Raw genomic sequence first — 22,212 nt, 5'->3', positions numbered from 1 at the left:
GTGGGTACTGACCAGGATCTAATTAAGTTGGTTTATTATGCAGTTTGCAGTGTTGCTTCTGCAATATAAATAGCTCAAAATTAAATGAATAGACTTGTGGTACTTCAAACTAAAATCTACACCTGGAGTGGGCAACTCCAGGCCTCGAGGGCCGGTCTCCTGCAACTTTTAGATGCGTCTCAACTTCAACACACCTGAGTCAAATAATGAGTTCGTTAGGAGGACTCTGGAGAACCTGACTGCACTTAGGAGGCGATTCTGCTGTTGGATTCAAGTGTGTTGGACCAGGGAGACATCTAAGAGCTCAAGGATCTGGATTGCCCACCCCTGATCTAGACTTTCTGCATCAATAACGTCGCTATACTACATCTGTCTATTATTGTGCAGCGCTACTAGAGGCAAAGATTAGGATTTTGTGGCCGATTTTTAATCTTTGGTATTAGTCTGACCTGCTAGAACTTACTTTTGCAGAAGAACAGCATGGAAATATTTTTACTAGAATTCCTGCTACGAGTGAGCATTACAGTTAATAGGTATGACGTCATGTAGCTGTATGAGAGCTCAATTGCTTTCAAAGTAAGTTTTATAAATATTTTAAAAGAAAAAATGTTTCACCAGAGTTGATATTTTAAACTTGCTTCAGCATCTTGAGACAATTATATCTGTATGTGGATATTCTAGAGAATGCAGCTTGTTACGAAATATATCATTAAATCCAGTTGTGAGGTCGAGCAGGTGACTGAACTACGCACAAAGCGTAAGTCAGTAGATGCATTTCTAATGGCTGCACTCACAGCTGATTAATTTGTTGTGAATCCATAAATGTTGACAGTTCTTTAACACTGTCAGTATTTTAATATTCCACGTGTTAATATATCCGTCTCTAAACACCGTCTCTTTTCACGCTGGTGAGTGTGAGAGATTAGTTGATTAGAATTGTGAAGCATTCACAATTACCGCTGTTAATGAACTAAGGTAGTGATATTGATGTACCTGTTTGCAGGGATGTTGTGATAAGTAATTTTTGTTTGGCTAAATTGTGCACATGCAATATAATCCTCTACAAAACAGAGGATATAACACAGGTGGATTAACTGGATGAGATATTTATGAAGACAGAAACAAAGCGGTTCTTTTACAGACATGACAAAGAACTGGCTGCAGCATCAGCCTAGTTAAGAAATGCAACTTTTTTTGGTGGAAAAATTCTTATAGAGTGTCAATAAAACAATATGGCAAGACCAAATTCGGTGCGTTTACAGACCAGAAAGACATCAGGTTGTAGAGTCTCTAATAAACGGGTTACCAGACAGGGTTGATTAATCTAAAACAAACTACATAAACTGAACAAGCAACAAACACTTATTTAAATCTATTAAAACACAAAAACATGCTCATTTCCTCCAGCAGTAAACTTTTTCTAATTTCTAAAATATTCTTCTGCATGTTGAGCGGAATTCCTCTCCAGTATAACTAACCTATTTGAACCAGTGATGCTTAATCATAGTTTAAAAAGGATCATTACCTTACAGCAAAAACACAAGTGTCTGTATGGTCCATTCAACATTAATTGCCATGTTATGGCAACAAGAACCTCTAAAACCTTATTACAATTGAAAAACATCACATCATAATGATCAAGATACCGGCAACATTGAATATTAACAAGGAGGACAGCTGCTGAAACAAAGACAGCAGAGCTTAGAAAAGATAAACATCAGTCGACACTCAAGACACACCCACGGCCTAATCTAAGTGCAGCGCTCTGTGACGGCTGACGACATTCAATCACTCATATGTAAACACTAAACGGGCACAGCAGAGCGTGAGAAAACAAGTGTGCTCTCCAGGCAGGACCACAGAGATGGAGACGACACACTAAACACCAGATCCTCAGAGGAAAAACGTTGCAAAAAACATTCATTATTAAAACATTGACTAAACATGGTTCGACGCAAGACTCGTCAAAAAAAAAAAGAAAAAAGAAAAAAAAAAGAAGCCAAAAGCCTAAATATAATGTCAGTGAGGCAGAGATGTACGCAGAGACATAACTATGGTGGATTTCCCCTCTCTGAGGACATGACGTCAAACCCACATGCATACACACAAACGCATAGATTTACACATAATTGAATTCACAACCAGACTCCTTACCTGACACTCTCCTGTTGAATCTGCTTGGTGGTGGAGCTGCAAAGAGAAAAAAGAAAAATTAACATCACTGTCATAACGTGTACCACAAATCTGTGATTACTCTGAAGTCCTGAGGATATTTATGAACAGATGAGATTTAATTGGCTGGCAGAGAAGAGAGACTTATAAAAAGAAAAAGAAAAAAGGAGGAAACATGATAGGTGTAATAATTCAATAGATGAAAATTGATTATATCTCACAACTGTAAAAGAATAAAACAGAAGATTAACTTGAGATTTGTTTTCAAAAGCTTTTCAAGTTTGGTGTTCTATTACAGTCTGACTATCAAATTAGATTTGCAGTATGAATTACAGTAACATTTAGCCAGCTCCTGCAAATTGTAGAGAAGTCCCCGTGGTACAGTGTTTCCTAAGTTAAAGAGAATCATCATCCCAAGAGTTAAGTCCGTCTGCAATTTATTTGCAGAACACACAACAGCAGCCAGATGCCCTGCTGGTTCCTCCTTAAGCAAAGTAACCAGAAACAAATCAAAACTGCAGAGTTGTGAAGGAACCAACTAGAATCTTTCCATCATAACTCACACATAAATACACACTCACACACTGTGCGTCACTCACTCTCTTCATAGCTCAGTGTCAGAGTCCATTAGATCTAGGCTGTTAGGAGACTAAGGGGGTATTCACACACACACACAATACCGTCCTGCAGTTATCTGAGAATGAGGTCAAAGATCAACACACTACTCTCAGGAGACCATCATCAATAAAAAGAAAAAGCCACAGGAGAGGCCAGGTTACTTATTCACACACAAATGTGTATTAAACACAAAAATTCATATAATTTGTGAATTTCTAAAAATGGCGCTATAATCAACTAGATTAGCTTTCATACACAGAAAAAAAAAATCAAAAACCTGGAGCTTTTTCAACCCCATTTGCATAAACGTGTTAACCGTCTCTCACACACAGACACGCACACCAGATATTCAGGATTAGCCAGCTGCATTACTTTAGTCATTCTGCCATAGTGCTAGGCTTCAACAGTGGGCAGAATTTATTATCCTGCTTTAACATCCATCCATATCATCTGTTGCTAGTATCACAAACTGGCAACGTTGCCATAAATAAAACTGGTCTGATATGAACAACCAATGTTTATCTCCATCTTGTTGCTGTTTGTGTTTTAGGTAGCATTGTCCATGTGATATTTGTTTAGGCATGTGACACTGATAGTCATGCAGTGCAGGATTGTGCGGTGTTTAACTGAAACAGAGAAGCCCTGTCAGAGGCCTTGTTGTCTTTTCACAGGGTCAAAAGGGGATGGAAACCATATAATATTAAATTTGATTATGGCTCATAACAGAAATATTTAGGTCTGCTAGAGACATTCTCCTAGAATCTCCACACCACAATGGCTTTGCTGCATGATACAAGTCAAATGTGCAATAAAAAAAAGGAGAAAAAAACAAAACAAAACATGGTTTTTACTGAAAAGTTGAAGCTGTCTTTATGTGCTATTGTAGCTCTTTAATGACTTCACCAGAATATCTTCATCGTCCCCTTTAGAGTGTTTAAAATATCTATTCAATGCACGACAATATAATATTTTCCAATTGAGTAATAATTCAGAAAAATGCTCTGATTAACTAGGGCGTCAGTTGTGGTGTTCATATGCAAGCACCTGCGATTGCAAAGTGTTATAGAACAAAAAAAAGTTTTTTTAAGAAGATGATGCGATGGTTGGACTTTCAGAGCAACTGACCCCTACATGACTGTCTCTTCTCATTACATTTGTGAAGAGTCAAATGTCCTGGGGACCAAGCCCTGCACAAAAGCTACACAGAGAGCAATATAGCAAAATTGTTGACAGAAGTAATGAATTAATGGGGATTAATGGAGAAAGTGCCTGCAATTGTCACCAATAATGTTGGTAACATGGTACGTCCCGTCAGTGTACAACCTGTACAACTTGATCTTCAGAAAAGGTGTTTAATGTTTATATAATCAGGACTTTCTTTTCCCTGTACACAATCATCTTTACGATCCTGGAAAAAATTCAGGATTGTAAGAAAATAATATTTATTAAAATTTTATTTTTATTTCAAGGTACATGAGCTTGAAGGCTGAACTCTCCACACCCTCAGCTCTAGACCGACGCTTCGAGGCCTGGCCCTTTCTTTCTGATGAGGAACGTGAGGAAGTCCTTGACCGTCTCATCACTGTCACTGTGACACTGGGAATTGAGAAAAGCTCTGCAAGTAAAGATGTGTAATAAATGAATAAGCACACCGTGTACACAGAGAATATTTCTGTTGTAAGGAATGCAGTAACATGCACTTCAATATTGATATCAATAATGTAATGTCAAGTATTATTGTCCTACTGCTTTATTTTCAGATATTTCTTTTTCATGTTAACATATTTCTGTTTATACAGGCAAGAACATAAATGTCCAAAAATTATCCAGAGGGCTTAAATCTACTTGTGTACTTTTTATTATAAACTCAACACAAGAGTTTAAAACAACACAAATTGTGACTCAAAAAAAATCTAACCCAAACTGAATTGTGGCAGCTCTAGCTTCCTTCAACATTTCCTGCAGCATTAAACAAGCATCAGCAAATATATTAATTAACTATACTATATTAATTATACTCTACGCAGTTCTTGGCAATATTGACATTATGAATGTTGTCATTCCATTAATAATACATTTACTATACATTGTGCAACCAGTGTTCACAGCCTAACACATGCAAACCAGCTGTTCTACTTCATTAATATTCCCCGACCTTCCCTTTGCTGTGGGGTAGGGTGTGTGTGTGTTTGTGAGGCAAAAGATATGCAACAACAAAACAGACAAAACAGAGGAGCGCATTCTCACAGGCTCCAGTTTATTAAGACCAGCTATACTAACAACTCACAGGCAAAACCAACCAAAATCTGGCTCTACTGTCCTCATTGGTTATGTTAAAGTAACAAAGTGTACAGATATGTTGACTGGCAAAATGGGAGTCCCGGCTGTTGCAGCTCACTAATTGACAAATGATCCAGATCGCTTCTTGAACACTGAAGACGTGAAGTACATTGAGTTGTCTTGGTAACAGGACAACCTAATGCTCTTTTAGCTCGTTGGTGGGCTCACCTTGCTCAGTTTCTTCAAAGTTTAGCAGCAGCTTATTGTCCACTAAATAGAATAACACCAATACATTAGCGTACATAAGCACACTAGCATGCTTTCTGCTTTATTTGTCTCATTGTTGTCATAGAATCAAAAATACAGTTAAAAAGTATAACCGAGTAAGTCTCAAAGTCGACTACAAACTCATCCCACTGCACTCAGCTGATCCACCATTGGGGGGAATTATGTCTGGCGACTTGATGTAAATGATGGATAAGTACGCCACACCTCATATACATCATAGTATTTAACTTTCATCTCCATCTCCTTATATGTCAATTTTGCCGGGCAGCTGGACATAAAACAAAGGGATGTGTGCGTGTGTGTGTGTGTGTGTGTGTGTGTGTGTGTGTGTACACACAGACTGTGTGGGTGCAGGAGTCCGAGTGTGTAACGTGTGAAGTGCTCTTCCTGCAGTCATGTGGCTGATAGGGTTCGGAGTGTGATGGGGTAGTAGTGGTGGCTGTATGAAGAGTGTGACTGAAGTTGCCTTGGCAACCAAACACAAAGAGGATCTCTCATCACCATAACAACACAGTCCCTTTCACCTCCCTCTCCAGCCCCCCCAGTAACCATCCATCCCCCTTTTCTATCCAGCTAGTGATAAGTGGAAGATCACCCTTCCTGTCCTTCACACATACACGGTCTGTCCATCCTCCCTATACACACCCACTGGGTGTTATGGCAGCATTAACAGCAGTGAAAAAAATTAGGAGCAAAGAAAAGAAGAAAGGAACGACAGAAGAAGAACCAGAGGGGGAAACAATTAGACCAGAAGGGGCAGAAGTGTGAGTTCTACAACAATCGCTGACAAAAAAAAAGAAAAAAAAAAGACGTATAGGGACATAGTGATAAGAAATGAGAATTAAGCCATTACATGAACCCAAAAATATGGAAAAGATGGGAGAAAAATGACAAAGCCCATTTTTCTTGTCACTTTTATGTAATTACACACTCAAAAAAAAAAAAAAGAAATGTTGAAAACGAGGCAGGAGAGACAAAAACCCATGGGAACGAAAAGAGAGCAATTGAACTATCTCTGCTTGGCATTTCCCATTGATTTATCTTTCAGTCCTTCTAATTGTGAGACTGTCGGCCTTGTCCGTCAATAGCTCATATAGCTGGCTGAAGGGGATGAATGTGGCTGCGGTACTTGAGACAAAAAAATTACATTTAATAATTTCCCTTGACAAAGTGAGTGAAGATGGATGAGAAAGGAAAGAAAGATTCAATCTGGAAAAAAAACTTAATGTGTATTGAGAAAGCAAAGACTGGCTTTGAGGGGGCAAAATAATAAAATATATAACAACAGCTTAACCTTTTTTAATTTTTTACCAACCTGCTGTAACTTACACCCCCCTGATTTTCCTACAACTATTCTACTTCCTGGAATAGAAACAGTGAAAGGCTAAAAAAGCTTTTAAACAGACTAGTCTGGAACAGAAATTTGGCAGCGAGTCAACCTTTTGGAGCCATTCATTTATTCAACTGAATTTTTTTGTTTTTGTTACTTCATGTTCACAAATAAATGTTTTTCTGGTAGTGAAATAAAAAACTAAAAAATATTTAAAACTTTGAAAGAGACATGATTTTGTGCATCTTTTAATCAAATTACTAATCCTTAACATTTAGTAGTCTCACATCATACACTGAGTTTTTAGCATCTCAGTGTTAGGCACCACTGCAGCACACCTGCACATGGAAATCCTTCTCCAAATGCTTCTAATTATACATCATAGCAAAGTGTTTAAATGAGAGTCTAGTCTTTCCATTCAACCTCGTTTCTCTTCAGCAGGCCCGTTTACGAGCCTGTGAATCTGTCTCACCGTTGCTTTGGATGTAATTGATAGATTACAGAGCCTGTCAAAATATTGAGCCCGTATGCGTTTGGCATGTCACAAAAAAGGGGTATCATCATCATTTTCCACCAGACCCGAGTATTTACGAGTAAACTTCCTGTTCTAAAGTGCAGAGCTACAGCTCCATGTGGAAGGTTTTGACTTAAAAAACAAACAAAAAAAGAAAGGGTATTGATGTTTTTATTGCTTCCAACTAAATGCAAGAGTTTCTGCAACTAATACATTTCAAAGTCACAAATGTCTAATTTATCCCTAAACTGCAACTTGCCCCCTCCACATTTCTTCTTCCAGCTCTCCCACCTCTGTTCACCCACCTCCCCTCACCCCCAAATCAGCCTCAAGGCCCAAATGATAACAACAGGGAGAGATATGTTTCAAGGAACTCCCCCCCATGTGTTACTTCTCCTCCAGTGCAAGCAGCCTTGGATGTCCCAACAAGTCTAACTCCCTCAAAAAAACAACAACTGCATCCTTCATCTGGGCACACAGTGAGGTCAGCAAACACAAACAGCGTGAGACATGTGCAGGCTCACAAAACACAGCAAATGGAAGACAACTAGAAACGCAGAAAACCCATCAGCTTCAGCTTCAGTTTGTACACCCACACATGCAATGAAGTCCCAATTCCCCCTTGAATATTGCCCTAGCGATGCATGCGTGCGGAGTCTGAACAGGAAAAAACAAAACGGGGGGAAAAAAACAAAAACAAAGGGATTTTTGTTTTCCGCCATTATTTGAATGTTTGACTCTGGCACAATACGATACTTCCTCTCAGACGGTACAAAAAGAATTGTTGAAGAGACATACAGTAAGAGGCAACTCAGCTTTTTCACCATGGACTGAAATTCAAAATGACCAATCCTAAAACTTTTTTTTTTTTTTGGTTCTTCTGTGTTCATTTTAGTGATTCTAAATGAACATCTGTGTACTTTGTTTTACACGGCTGATGTGCTACTAGCCTCGAGTTAAAGGAAGTCAGTGTTTCAGCATCTTTGCCATTTTATGGAACTTTCTCCCAGATTTGTGGTGCATAGAAACTGAATGCGTTATTTTCTTTCCATAATAAAGGTTTGTGATTTTTTTTTTTTTTTTACAAAACTGACAAACTGATAATATAGAAGACAAAAGGTAGATTAAAGAACTAGAAACCTCACTGTGGAGTTATATAAAAATGCTTCTTTTCTGAAACACAATTTAACTTTTTTATAATCAGTACATCATGTCCTTGTAGAGGGGACAGTCAAATCTAGCTTTAAATACCCCCCCCCCCCACAAAAAAAAAGTCTTGTTCCAGTGGGGTAATGATGCATTTAAAAGATTATGTTGTCTTTCTCAATACTTTAAGTTCAAGCCTTTTATAGCCATATTACATCAAATAAAACCAATTCACCCAAACTGGACACACACAGTAGAAAGGACGGGTATCTTTTTATCCATTTCCAAACTGTTTTTGTCATACAAGAGATAGACTGCAGATAATCATCCTGATGGCATCTTTTGTATCATTCTAGGTAAAATATGTAGTGCCATGCAGGCATCAGGTCTGCTGACGTGTGTCTTCAGGCTGCAGTGCGTCATACCACAGTCAAATTATGAGTGTCAAACAACATGCCAATTATTGCCTCTTGCAAATTGAAGCTTTACTACATGGACTGAGCACAAGCTGGAGGAGCTGAATGCTTATCCAGTATCTGGGATGTCAATGTGATTGTGTTTTACAGTCAAGTTTGTTGCTGCTAGAGGAATTTATTGTGTGCCGTCAGAGACAGACAAGAGTCAGCTGAGAAAAGATGTCACCGGAGTAAGGTTGATATATAAAGTAGAGTAATGTGCTTTTGTTTATTTTTGTCACAGTTTAAAGAGCCCAACGCAAAACACTGGAATCGCTCAGGTTGTTGAAGACATCAGTTTTCCCAAAGCTGTTCAGGCAACAATACCAAAAAGATAACTTTTGAATATGTTTCAATTACCATATCAGACAAAATAAATACTAAAAAAAAAAAAAAAAAAAGCTTGTGGTTTATTAAATGAGAGGGCAGGGCAATTAATCAAATCTGCATTTCAATTTTGGCTCCAATCAATTACAGAAAATTGTATCAACAAACAGTAATTACTGTTCCACAATAGTTTTTGCCTGTGTTTTTTATAGTGCATAAAAAGGTTTTCAAACTCAATTAGCAATTATGTAAAATTGTGATTGTATTATTCACAAAAATAGTAATTATTTCTTCCCCATAACTGAACAGCCCTGATATTTGCAAATATTATTAAAAGACTTGGAGGTTTTTAAATTAAAAGTTTATTTCCGTTTTAGAATATTTACCCAAGCGTTCAAACATTTTTAACCTCTAAAACAAAACAAAAAAAAAAACAAACACTAACTTAGTTATTAGAACGAATACTTCAATGATAATTATGTCAAGAAGCTTTCAAACAAATAGTCAGTTAAAGGGTTACATTGAACTTTATGTTCGAGGTGACAATGTAGAGGAGCTTTAAAAAGGCTAAAGCTGAAACTCAAAAGCATTTTCTCATTCATCAGGAACTCATTGTTATTCTCATACTGCTCATCATGTGAAGTTACTGTTTTATCCAAAGTTTCAGCTTCCCACTAACCCTAAGCATTTCTCTTCTTAGAACTCAATATGCAAGATTCCTATTAAAACTTTTCCCCTTGTCCCATATGTGACTCAATCTACTTTCCCAGTGTTTCAACCCTCTCATCGCAAACTCGCTGAAACTTAAGCCCTTAAAAGGAAGTAACTCTGGCCTGCTTATAGCTGGGCAGCATTGCTTTCATTGCACTTCAACTCTTGGTGATGTAATTTAACCCACTTTGAGCCTGACAGGCCCTGTTCTTACTCTATATTTATTACTAATAGATTGTGTACTCAGTTTAACATTAGGATCCACTGACCAAAACAGTGGGGAAAAAAACTGGAAGTGGGGGGGGAATAAAAAATTACAGCTGGTAAATTATGTCAGTTGAGTTGAAAAGTTAAGCCAATCTGCTGCTTAAAAAAAAAGAGGGAAATTATTCCTTTCCCCTTTCTGCAATTCTCACCAAACTAAAACATGTTCACAAGACAAGAACTTCACTCTGTTAAAAAAAAAAAAAAAAAAGTCAGAGAGAAACAGCTTTTGGCTACAAACAGGAAAGCAACAATCGGCTTACTTTTCATTTACGGTTACTGGACACTTTTGTTGTCACTATAAAACTTTATGGTACTTGACGTCTACATGTTTTTTGGTACAGCAGCTACCTCCTGATTAGGGTTTAGCATCATAAACATGTATTCCCATCATTAGGAGTCTCTGTTGAAGCATTTTAGAGCATCATGAGAAGACATTTATCGTCCGTGGAAATCCCCACTCCGATAATATGCTGCCGTTCCCTTTACGTTCACCAGGTTAGAAGTATGGAGAGGAAAGAAACAAACAGATGTGTTTTTCTGCATTTATATTTTCAGAAAATAATGAAAAACACAGAAATTCACATAACATCAAAATAAGAATGCCCAACCTGTAGTCTTCACCTAAACCCCAATCCTTGAAATGCAAACCACCCATCTCTCATTCCGTAAATAACTCCATATTCTAAACCTTAAAATCTAGATCAGGGGTGGGAAACTCCAGGCCTCAAGCACCGGTCTCCTGCAACTTTTAGATGCATCTCTACTTCATCACACCTGAGTCAAATAATGAGGTCATTAGCAGGACTCTGGAGAACCTGACTGCACTTAGGAGGTGATTCAACTGTTGGATTCAAGTGTGCTGGACCAGGGAGACATCAACAAACCAGGGATGTCTAAGAGTTGCAGGACACCGGCCCTCGAGGACCAGGATTGCCCACCCCTGATCTAGATGGTTACTAGAATTCATCTTACTCAGTTTTAACATATAATTTTATAAAAAGATTTTAAAGCACTAATATTGTAGTAATTGTTATTTTCTTCTAGAAATAGACTGAAAACATTTACTACCATACAGTGTGGTATGTGTTTTGCTATAATGATAAAAAGGTTAATAAAAAAATTTGGTTTCCAGCCATCATGGCATAGGATTGTCACTATAAAATCATTATTATGAGAATTATTTCTAAAAAAAAGTATATGATACTAGCAAATGCTTAGATAATTACCTCTCCCTGGTGCCAGCTATGACTTATAACAAAAGCAGAATCTAAACTGTGGCTTGTTTCAAATCTAGTTTCCCAGCCTTATTTACTCAGGGGGAAATACGTTGTTTTTTTTTTCCTTCATTCAGAAGTCGCTGGCCAGAAAGATTCCCAGAAGTAACTAATGTGTGGAGGAACCGGTAGGCACTGGTTGCTGATGACTGCTTAATATATTGACGTCAAAGCTGATGCATGGTGTAATTTGAACTTGTTCTGCTGCTGAGAAACATGCAGAGTGCAGAGCTTTCTGTGCATGACTTTACCTTTGAAGATAAAAAAAGATCTAAATATTTGCCTCGCATTTTATTTCTGTAAGTTTAAAGCCGCCTTGGTTGCTGATGACTGGTTATGCCCCCAAAAACCACATGAGTTCCCTTTCAACTAAAATCATTTAGACCAGTCTAAAGTTTGTTTAAGCCATCTGCCAAAATCCTCAACATCATCAGTGAAAACGTGCACAATTAAAAACTAGAAGAACCACTTAACTCCTATCAGTCATCTGAAGAATGAGACACAAATCTGTAGATCTGCAGGATTCATGGCCCCATGATGTTCCAGGTTTTTCTTTTGTGGCAAATTTCAGCTCCAGCAATCAATAGCTTGCAAAATAAAAAATTTTCATGAAGAAAGACTGAAACTATACTCTGACTAAGAAAGCTTGTGCACTGGAGATGAATCATTAAGGCAAAGGCAATTTTTACATGAAAAGTCCCAACATCTATCTTTTTATTACAGGGAGGCAAAGCAAACAGGAAGTGAAACAGTTTCCCATATTGAGCTATCCTGGTAAAGGGCCAGCATCTTGACTATGGACTGGTACTTTGAGAAAAGGAATATGCATAATGATTTGGGTATACAACATACTTGGGAAACAACCGACAATTGTAGTTGATCAGGAAAAAAAAAAAAAAAAGCCAATATGAAAAAAACAAAAAACAAATATAAATCAAAACTGCAACACTGAGAAAATCTGTGACGATACTGAAATTTACAGAAGGGGAATGTTTGGAGGCATCTAGTAGTTCACAGAACCCTTTCACTCGTTATCTGAACCATCAGAAAATGAGGCCACCGCCTATCACAGCTACTACCAGCAGAAATGGGCTGAAACTGGTTTCAAGGACTGTTGTCACTACAGTGACCTTGACTGTGTTGGTTCACAGATCTACAAAGCCATCAGCGTACGCAAATCCCAATGAGAACCACTTGAAACCAAAAAGCAAGGATATTTAAGTTTGCCCGATCTTTGTCTTTCGACGCTTTTCGGATCAGCTTGGGTGTGCTCTTCATGCCAGAGTTTTCAACATAACCCTGCTGACTGACTCGCAACATGCTGGTTGAGAAAATTGGATGCCATCCCACAGCAGTGTGCGACCAAGCTGGTGGCCAGCATGAAGAGCAGGTGCCAGGATGTCGGGGTTGTGCATGGGTTTTCCATTCCCAGTAATTCTTCAATCCCCCAATCCAAAGAAAGACACCAATGAGAAGACAGTAGCAGAATGAGCAGTTTGGCATTTGGAAAGGATTTGGCTACGTTTTTCATGAGCGCACAACCCACATATTCTACTCTGCTGCTCAATCCATAAAAGCATTTTCTTAAAGTTTATATTTACAATTCCATTTTTAATTTCCATAAAAAAGGAGTAAAAAACAAACAAACAGCTAATTCGTAATGATCATCTTTCAGCTTTGTTAAAAGTCAATCAAAAGGCTACGTAAGCCACCAGAGCTGCATAACATCGCCATTGTGGTATCAGTATGTTTAATATCCCAATCGCAAAGCTATGCAACAACCTCTCAAAGCCGTATGATACATTCACATTCTATGTACCAATATTATGTTAAACAGTCACAGGGTTTCCCCCAGAAAACTTGCTAAGCCCGGTGGTCAGGGCGCCGAGGCGGTCCACCGTGTTTTTGTATTAAAAGATGTTAAGTAGACAATAAAAGTAAAAATATCACTGGGTAATTATATGTTATGGGAAAACATAGTCAGTGAACTGCTATATAAACCCACAACTAGTCTTAAAAACAACTAATCAAAAAATACAATTAAAATAAATATAAATTATGTCCACTTCTGTTAAATCCAAATTAAGTCAGCGGCTCCATCAGGTCCCCCAGAGCTTCAGGGGCCCCATAAATGCTAATATTTTAACATAGACCAGCAATGAGATTATCATTGCTGCTAAATTGGACATAATGGTTTCAGCGTATATAAATTAAAAGACTTTAAATTATTTAACATTTATATGTAAGATTTTAAGGAGCTGGCAAGTTTACTTTGTAGAAGTTCAAAGAACAATATTCATAGTCAGATTGGTTTGTTGCCACAGCTACAATCTGATGCTGTGAGTTTAATCTTTGAGTTTCAGCTCCGTTTGTTCACAAATACAAATGATTAAGCTGCAGTTATAATTTATTGCTTTTTAGGTTAAACTACTCCCCCTGTCCTAGATTTCACTAAATCCAACACAGAAGCTGTTAGAGGTGCTGATGTTTTTATCAACAAAAAGGGCCCCCAAGTCAGATTCTGCTCCAGGCCTCATACACCCTTGGACCGGCCCTGCATGATATAGTAATCCGCTGCACTGAGTAGAGATGCGCAACAAATGGGAGATTTAATTCAATGCTGCTAATGTGGCTTTAGTAGCTCTTTCATTTCGTGTCTCTAGAGCTTTTTACAAGGGAACACAGAAATTATTTAGTTTTTTTATTGTTTATTCAATGTTGCAAAACTCAGAATTTTTGTGTTTATTGATGTAAAGCACTTTGAAATGCTTGCTGCTGAAATGTGCTATACAAATAAAATTTGATTGATTGGTCGAGTTTCTGGACGAGTTTTTCAGATGTCCGGTGGCCGCGCGCATTAACTCTGACTATTTGGGCAAAACATTTGATACGGCTTTGGTGCTTAGTGTAACCGGAAAAATAATACTAGTAATAATAATAAAATAATATAAAATCAGCGTGATGCATGACTGCGAGGAGAGCGCAAAAGCTCCTCACCGGGTTAAACCTGCACAATGAGTGATTAGCACTGGGTCGTTAACCACTAACGCACCGGCTAACCAGGAACACAGACCTAAACTTTATCGGGAAGACGGGGCCAAACGCTGGGCAGCGTGTTGAGATGTAAACGTCGCATAATGTTTTGTTCACAAATATACATCATTCTCACCGCTCCTCAAAGCACGACTACAAGATATTCCTGCGGTTCACGTAGAGCTGCGCAACCAGAGCTAACGCAGTGGGTTTAAATGGTTTAAATGCATAAACTATAAATATATCTTCTATAAACATATCTTTTAGGAATAAATCTGCTATGATAGTGAAACGCTCAGAGCAACAGAGCAATCCGGCTTAAAGAAAAGGCGATTTTTTATTTTATTTTATTTTCCTACAAAAAAAATAAATAAACAAGAAAGGCTTAGCCTGACGGTGGCGCTAGTAAAGCATGGCGGGCCGCCAGGCCTATAATACACTGGGGGAAACCCTGCAGTCAGGTAGACTCCATACTTACTGCGCCCAGTCTGCCATGGACTTTCAGTCCAAGATTCATTGTGACATTAGTCATGTATAAAGAATTAAAAGTCCTTGCCATCATTCCCATTATGTGTTTTCGTAGTAACTTCTGGAAAACACAACTTCAGTCAGAATATCATTAACAGAATCAATTTTTAACTCTATATAAGCTGGGCCAACTAGAGTTCTCTTAAAGTTTACTTGGAAACCTGTCAGACTAATTCATGCTACCCAAATTGCTCCTGTAAATAGGTCTACCACCATCCTTTTGACTGGTCTAATAACCAATTCAGCAGGAAACCATTTATCTGTCATGCCAGTAAGCTTCTGCCGTTACCACATGAAGAAAGTTTATTACTCAGCTCAAGGCTCCTGAACAAAATACTAAAATATATGTATTGTTCTAATGTTTCAACATAATTTGACTAATGGCTTAAGAACAGCTAGTTGTCAAGCATTTTAACACATGTGCCGAGTATTTAACTGTTCTCTGAAAAAAATGTTTACAGTTTACACAAATCTGGCAATATCTGGTTAACTGCATATCTAGCTTCCACATTCATTTAGTTTCTTCTTCTCATTCATGCTTTCTTGTCTTCTCTCCTCTTTTTGTCAAATCTTTCTTACCCTGCTGAAGGCATTCAGCTAAACCGGCCTAATAACATCTTCCCTCTAAGCCATCTGGTCTAATGAGATTGGGGCTTTGCACCAAGACAGACACATGCAAAGCAAGTACCAGGGGACAAATGTGACATAGGTGGGTTGAAGGCCAACAGGACAAGAGAGTGATGGATTTTTTTTATTAATTAAACACCCAGGAATGCACAGGCCTTGAGAGAAAATGTCACACATGGCTCACACATGGCTTATCTCTGGAAGTATTAAGAAATAGACAAACAACTCAACAACAATGGAGGACAAACTACATGTGTTTGTGTGACCCATTTTTAGAGGCTTTTCTGCCGGAGCACGGGGCTGAAGATAAGAATGAACGCTTTGCCACTGAATAACCCTAAACCCCGAGTGAATTCAAGCTTATCTGACACTCCGTGGAAAACACAAACAACTGCTTGCAGTCAGTTCATCAACTGTAAAAGCCTCTGTGATGACTGAGCAGTCAATTTTAATTAAAAACAAACTGATCGATATAAGGTTAAAGTATTCTTAATCCACTGCTTGATTTTGCTCTGCATTCTATCTAGCTTACAAGATCTCGAGCATTTAATGAGATTGAAAAGATTTGGCTTGTCAAATCAAAATCAGCTTCTTTATGCAAACACAATGACACTCAACCTCAGGGGTTCTGGATTTTTCTCTATGAGCACCAGGGAGCAAAGATTAGTTTGAGTGTATGATCATGAATTCTCTTTGAACAATATCTGTTAGGATAATACGTCTACATATTTTTAAGCGAGTAATGTTTCTTTAGTACCCGCTTTATAATTAGACATACTGTCGAAGATGTTTCATTTTATTCTTATTTGAGATTGCTTTTTAGCATGCTAGTTTGGACAGAACTAAAGCAGTGCTGCCATTTGCTCTGGCTCTTTCCCTCATCTTTTAAATGCCATCTCTCTCAGTAGGTATGTTTACATGCACACAACTATTCATACACACAATAATTCTACACAGGAGACTGCCATGTTCACAATATTTTCTGCAAACCTTTGCTTAAATAAGATCAGGTTTAAATTAAGCAATCAAAGAATATTCAAACACAATCATGTTCAGTAACAGAGCTCGCCTGCTTTATACCTCGTTATATTGATATTTGTGCCATTTTCAAACACTCACAGCTGTTCTACGGTGCAGGTCCTCAACCTGAGCAGAAAAGGTGCTGTACGAAAAGATTTGGGTGCAAGTCAGAACAACAAATGAAGCCCCTTGTTCCAAGGTTTGTAAAGATAAGAAGGATTGGGCTGGAGACGTTACAGATGGAAAGAAATGTGAAAAACCCTGCAAATGCCTCATGTAAACAGCATTTTCATTTCATTCAGTCATGACTGAACAGATTTTTGTTTATTCCCAGTGTAATCTCATCAATGTCCACATTATGTAAATGCATAAACAAGGTTTTCCATTCAGTTTATTTTTGTAAAGCTGGAAGATGAGTTTTATTTCACACTTTAAAATCTAAACCTTTATATTTTATTTAGTTATGTTAAAAAAAAAAGAAAATTGTACATTTTTATTTAGAAATGGCTTTTTTGGGGGTGAATACATAAGTGAAAGTGAGTCCACAGAATAATAAACATTTTAACTGGCAGTCATTCTTCGTCATATCTATGTTTGAAACTTATTCTGAAATAAGAACAGACAAACTCTCAGTTGCTCCACTTGTTTACGTCTTCCTGTCGGTGTTAAACAATTTCACCTCTGGAAGATCCAAAAAGCTTTTGCACCTCTTCAAAGTCTAAAATATTTAGAGTGACCAAACCTGATGATAATTCCTCACCTAGAAGATGTTTTTTAACCAAAATAAAATGAATAAAAAACAAGTGGAGGATTACAAAGCCTATATGGATCGACAACCCATCTTCAGAATTAGAAGCATCTGAAATTACACAGAATTGTTGGGATCATATTCTGCTCACTGTTAGTTCAATGAGAGCAGGCAAAGTACATTTATTTGATAATATGATGTGAATATAGGTAGTGTAAAAAGTGCGCTATTTAATGAAATTAATATTCCCAACTAGCCTATTTGATTGGTTGTTGGTGTAGTGGGGAGGTTGTCAGGCGGAGGCCAGTTTGAAACCTTGAATAGAGGTGAAGCTGAATTTAATTAGGAAAAAACATCATTAGATTTTTGTGCAACTCTTAAGTTTGTGATTACCATAAAACCAAACCAGTCTTGTGGGTCCAACAGTGGGGTGATGACTACCAAGAAATGAATTAAGTTACTACGCTCAACTGTTTCGCTCAACTACATTTCAGCGTAGTAAGAAATATTGCATTGTTTACAATTCAGAAGGGATATTGTTTTGCTGGGAAAAGAGGAAGCCTGCCCACTCCAAGGAGCAATGAAGCACAGTGCAGACTCCCTCCTAAAGGCATGTCACATCCTACCATTTCCTCATTTTTTTTATAACTCCACCAAAGATGCCCAAGAACAAGATGAGGAAGTAACAAAGTTCAAATGATCTTTATCAGTACATATATGCATCACGTAACACAAGCTCACGTGCCTCTATATTTGATTCATCCCTTTTTCTCATGGTTGATTTATGATTGTGTGCATTGCGTTTTATTTACTTGTAATTATCTTATTTAGCTCCTTCCTTTATTTAGGAATTGTTCAAATTTTGCCCCTTGCACAGGAAGCTCTGTCAGCTTTAATGAACTCCTGACCGCAAGGAAAAAGTTGCAGCTGTGTTTATGGTAGAAAAGAAATTATGCATTTAAACAGTGAACAGAACAAAAGTACTTAATTGAGAGACAACATGCTCAAAGTAATCATTTCCTTGTGGCCCACCATCACAATAAAAACGCCAGCATACAACACTTACATAGATTAAAATAATAATGAAAAAAATCCCAGAGGTACTTTGAATTGATCCAGGCTTTAAGTTCACTGATCTTATAGCAGATAACTGTTGGAGCTGCTTAAGATTTACTTACATTCTGAATGTAAAGACAAGCCAAAACCACTACCAGTATGAGAGCATACTGAATTGGCTGAGAAGTAAAAATATTGAGCTGTTGCTGACAAGTTCAGAACTCCAGTAACATCACAGACATGGCAGGAAACGAGTCATTCTGACCACCTTTCCTGTAAAAAGACAAATGTGTTTGGGGTCATTTTGGATGCAAGGCAACCAGACAGGGGAAGAAAAAAAAAAAAAAAAAAAAGGTAAGCGCTTATTCAAAGTGTGACAGCTTGTTAGTGGTTAATGTCTAGTTAGTTCTACATACTTGGTTTTAACAACACCATTTAATAAATTTAAACAGGTCAGTTAACTTATACTTATAAAAGTATTAAACAAGGTGGCTGGCATTTAAGTTAATGTCGCCTGTTTGAATATTAGCAACTTGCTGATAGTCCAATCATGACTCCGTCTCACTGCAAACCCAAACTTTATTCAGTCGGGTAGGAAACGGGCAACACTGAAATGTGAAGGTCAAAATAACCAGCATTTCCTTCCCATCGCTACTCTGTTAAATAATGAAGGAATTGGCAGCTGTGGCAAATTATACATTAAATATGTAGTAGATGCTATACTTTAAGGTTAAACCATTAATTCAAAAAGAGTTGCATTTATTTTTCCCCCTTTTCACAGGGTCAGACTGGAGCTAACAGAATCAAACAGTTCCAACGTAGCCTGCAAATTCTAGTTGCTCAAGGAAAATACAAATATATAATGGATATGATATTACTTAGTATAAAAGACAGATGTCACTCTTTTCCAAAAAGAAAAGGAGAAAAAAAGTCAGTATGAGGAGTTTAATCTGTCCTTAGAGCCATCAGTCTGTCAGTGAGCCTGGTCTCTAAGCTAGGCAGCATAAGATTTACCAACAGGCTACAAACCCATTGGACACACACACTGCTGCATACTAATCAGGTCACCTGTTGCATAGCATTACACTCAAACCAGGCACATGCATGCATTCAAACACATGTAGATTCCCAACTGTATACAGTAATGGTGCCTTTTAAGCTCACAGATGTTACCTCTGAGTTTTAATCTCTACTGTGCATGTGCAGAAGCAGTCCATAAGAAAAAACAATGAAGCTCACTAAAGGTCTTCAATTTTTCCAACAATGTCAAAGTAAAATAATTGGGTAATTAAGGTATAAAGGCTGAATCAACAAAACGGAACGGGGCTAAAAGCAACTCGGACGTTATGATGAAGAAAAAAACAAAAACAAAACATTTTCAGCAGGTAAAGCAGCGCACAGCTACAAACACTCACCCGGATTAGCATGACGGTCAGAAAGCTAAACAAATAACTCGCAAAATTATTTAAGTCTTCGAGCTGCGATGTAAGACGCTGGTTCAGTTCTCGCTGTTGAACCGCTGCTACGCGCTACAGGTAGTAATATTTGACAGACGGAGCTTCGCTTCTGCTCCACCTGGTAGAGACTCTAACACCGAACCTCTGCTTAAAGCTGTGGCATCCAACTTAAAATAATACATTTTACATACGTATTAAAACTTTCGCTGTCCTAACATGAGACAGATAATCTCTGAAAAAATAATTGATCTCCTCCTTGTTCTGCATAATTACTAGCAGTAATCAGCTAGCCGCCATGCTAACAGGAAGTTTTCATTCAGTATCTCAGGATTGTTTATTGTAATGGATCCTGTATTTGCCTTTGAATGTTAAGTTTTATACTTGAATTTCTTTGGCAATGTTGAGAGGTTTTATTTTGACTTTTTGCATTATTTAGCCTCTTCAGAGCCTTCATATGTTATCAGTCTGTTAAAGATAGTATTACCGATAGCAGTACAATTTGCACAATGTCTGTTTTGTTTTTTTCTTGGAAAAAGTTATTAAAAACTAGTTTTTGTCTAAATTAAGGTAAATTCATGGCTCCTTTTCCCACATAATGTAACCGGTAGTGCTTATGATTAAAAACATAAATAAATTATGTGATCGGTTCCTTTTTCATGGTTCCTTTTTCCACATAATGTAACTGGTAGTGCTTATGATTAAAAAAATAATTATGTGATCGGTATCGGTGATCGGCCCTCATGGGTGATCAGAATCAGAATCGGCAGGAAAAAACATGATCGACACATCACTACTAAAGAGTCAAAGATCACAAATGTACCAGGAAAAAAGGCTATCATTAGTTAAGGGCAAAGTGCTAGTCAGTGTTTGACGTCAATTAAATATTGCATAGTTTAAAAGTCTGACGATAACTATGGTAGTTTCTTTAAATATAGGATTGAACTTTAGGTTTGGTAGGTTGTGCAGATTGACTGTACGTCAGTTGTTGTGGGGCATCACTGTCTAGAGTTATTTTCATACATGCCACTCATCAAAACCTAAGGATTCCAGCGCATGTGTGAAGAATGGCAATCACTTGCTTCAATGCTCTAAAGAGTTTGTTTTACATTTGCACCATGAAATACTGTATTTGGTATGAAGATTTTAAGAAGCCAATAGCATTTAGGTGTCCTTGGTGAACATTTATTTCCTCAAATAAATTAAATAAAGGCTTGCAGTAGGATTGGAATGATTGAAAGAGATTGTATTACCGTTATTAATACAAACAGTCATGTTGCATTTGTCACAATTTCACCATTATTCCCAGTTAATGGATTTCTGCACTACTTTGGACCAGAGTGAGCTGTGAATAAATAAAGCTATGAATGCAGATTTTTCACACTAATCCCTAGAAATAACAGGAATCTAATTACATTTAATAAAGCGTATAAAAATCTAAAATAAAGTAAAGACAAATCATCCTCTTATCTTTTTTTTTTTTAACTGCTTATGTTCAATATTTGGTCTGGGTTGTATTCACAGATCCACGCTCATCTGCCTATTTACTGAAGTGTTTACCAGTAAGAGAAGGTCTGCTGTCAAAAATAAACACCAACCATCTGTGGAGTTTTGCATATACTGACGGAAGAGGGCTGTTGGAATGAAAAGAAAACACTTGGCTGGCTTCTAGGGATGTTATGCATCTTCTGCTTTCAAAATACCAGTGTTTATGCATAATCACCACATACCTGAGAGGCATTTAAAAAAAAATATAGACGGACAGCAAAATATACCAACTGATAGTTTGAAAAACCCCCATTATCATGTTGGTTAACATTTCCCAGTGATCTGAAAAAAAACCCCAGCCCTTTTTACACAAAAGGTATTAATTGTCTAGGTAGCTGATCCATTTGCATGGCTTTGTCATGTTCTGCAAACAACACAGATGTTTTCCTAATAGACAGAGAGCCTCTCTGAATACTCATTGACATATTTTTTTCCTCCAACAGCCACTGCTTCATTCCAGCCGTCTTTCATATAAAAACACATCTAATTCATTTCCAATATCATCACTGGGACACACCGTCTCCCACCCCCATCTATCTCATTATAAATAGCCGCAGTCTTTTCAGTCACAAAGGTGTCCATTCATTCAGAGTTTGTCTAGACACACATGCACTGCTAAACTGATACTACGCAGGCCAGCTCTAAGAAAAAGGCTTAACATATTAGGAAGATGGAAACATGGTGCCTGTGCTCTGGTGCTCCTAAGTATGCCTTCTTCAGGAAAGAAGATATTTATAACTCTGTTGTAAGCCAAACACATTTACTCTTGAAATAAGTCTTTAGTGTCCAGCCAAACATATGCCAGCAGAAATGTAA

The 22,212-nt window shown here is 37.6% G+C and overlaps 1 protein-coding gene across 1 annotated transcript in view; it reads right to left on the bottom strand.

The window, feature by feature from the left end:
- The window catches only part of prkar2aa (protein kinase, cAMP-dependent, regulatory, type II, alpha A), a 42,796-nt gene that overhangs the window by 14,273 nt on the left and 6,311 nt on the right, over positions 1-22,212 (bottom strand). Inside the window, exon 3 of the mRNA XM_008413198.3 lies at positions 2,155-2,190. Within this exon, the coding sequence (XP_008411420.2) occupies positions 2,155-2,190 (36 nt within the window). The remainder of the gene's footprint in view (positions 1-2,154; positions 2,191-22,212) is intronic.

This window comes from Poecilia reticulata, chromosome 7 (assembly GCF_904066995.2).
Source record: "Poecilia reticulata chromosome 7, P_reticulata-male-v2, whole genome shotgun sequence".
In the NCBI taxonomy this organism is placed as follows: domain Eukaryota; kingdom Metazoa; phylum Chordata; class Actinopteri; order Cyprinodontiformes; family Poeciliidae; genus Poecilia; species Poecilia reticulata.
The sequence above is the reverse complement of the archived record's forward strand: the minus strand, read 5'-3'. Positions and strand labels throughout refer to the sequence as shown.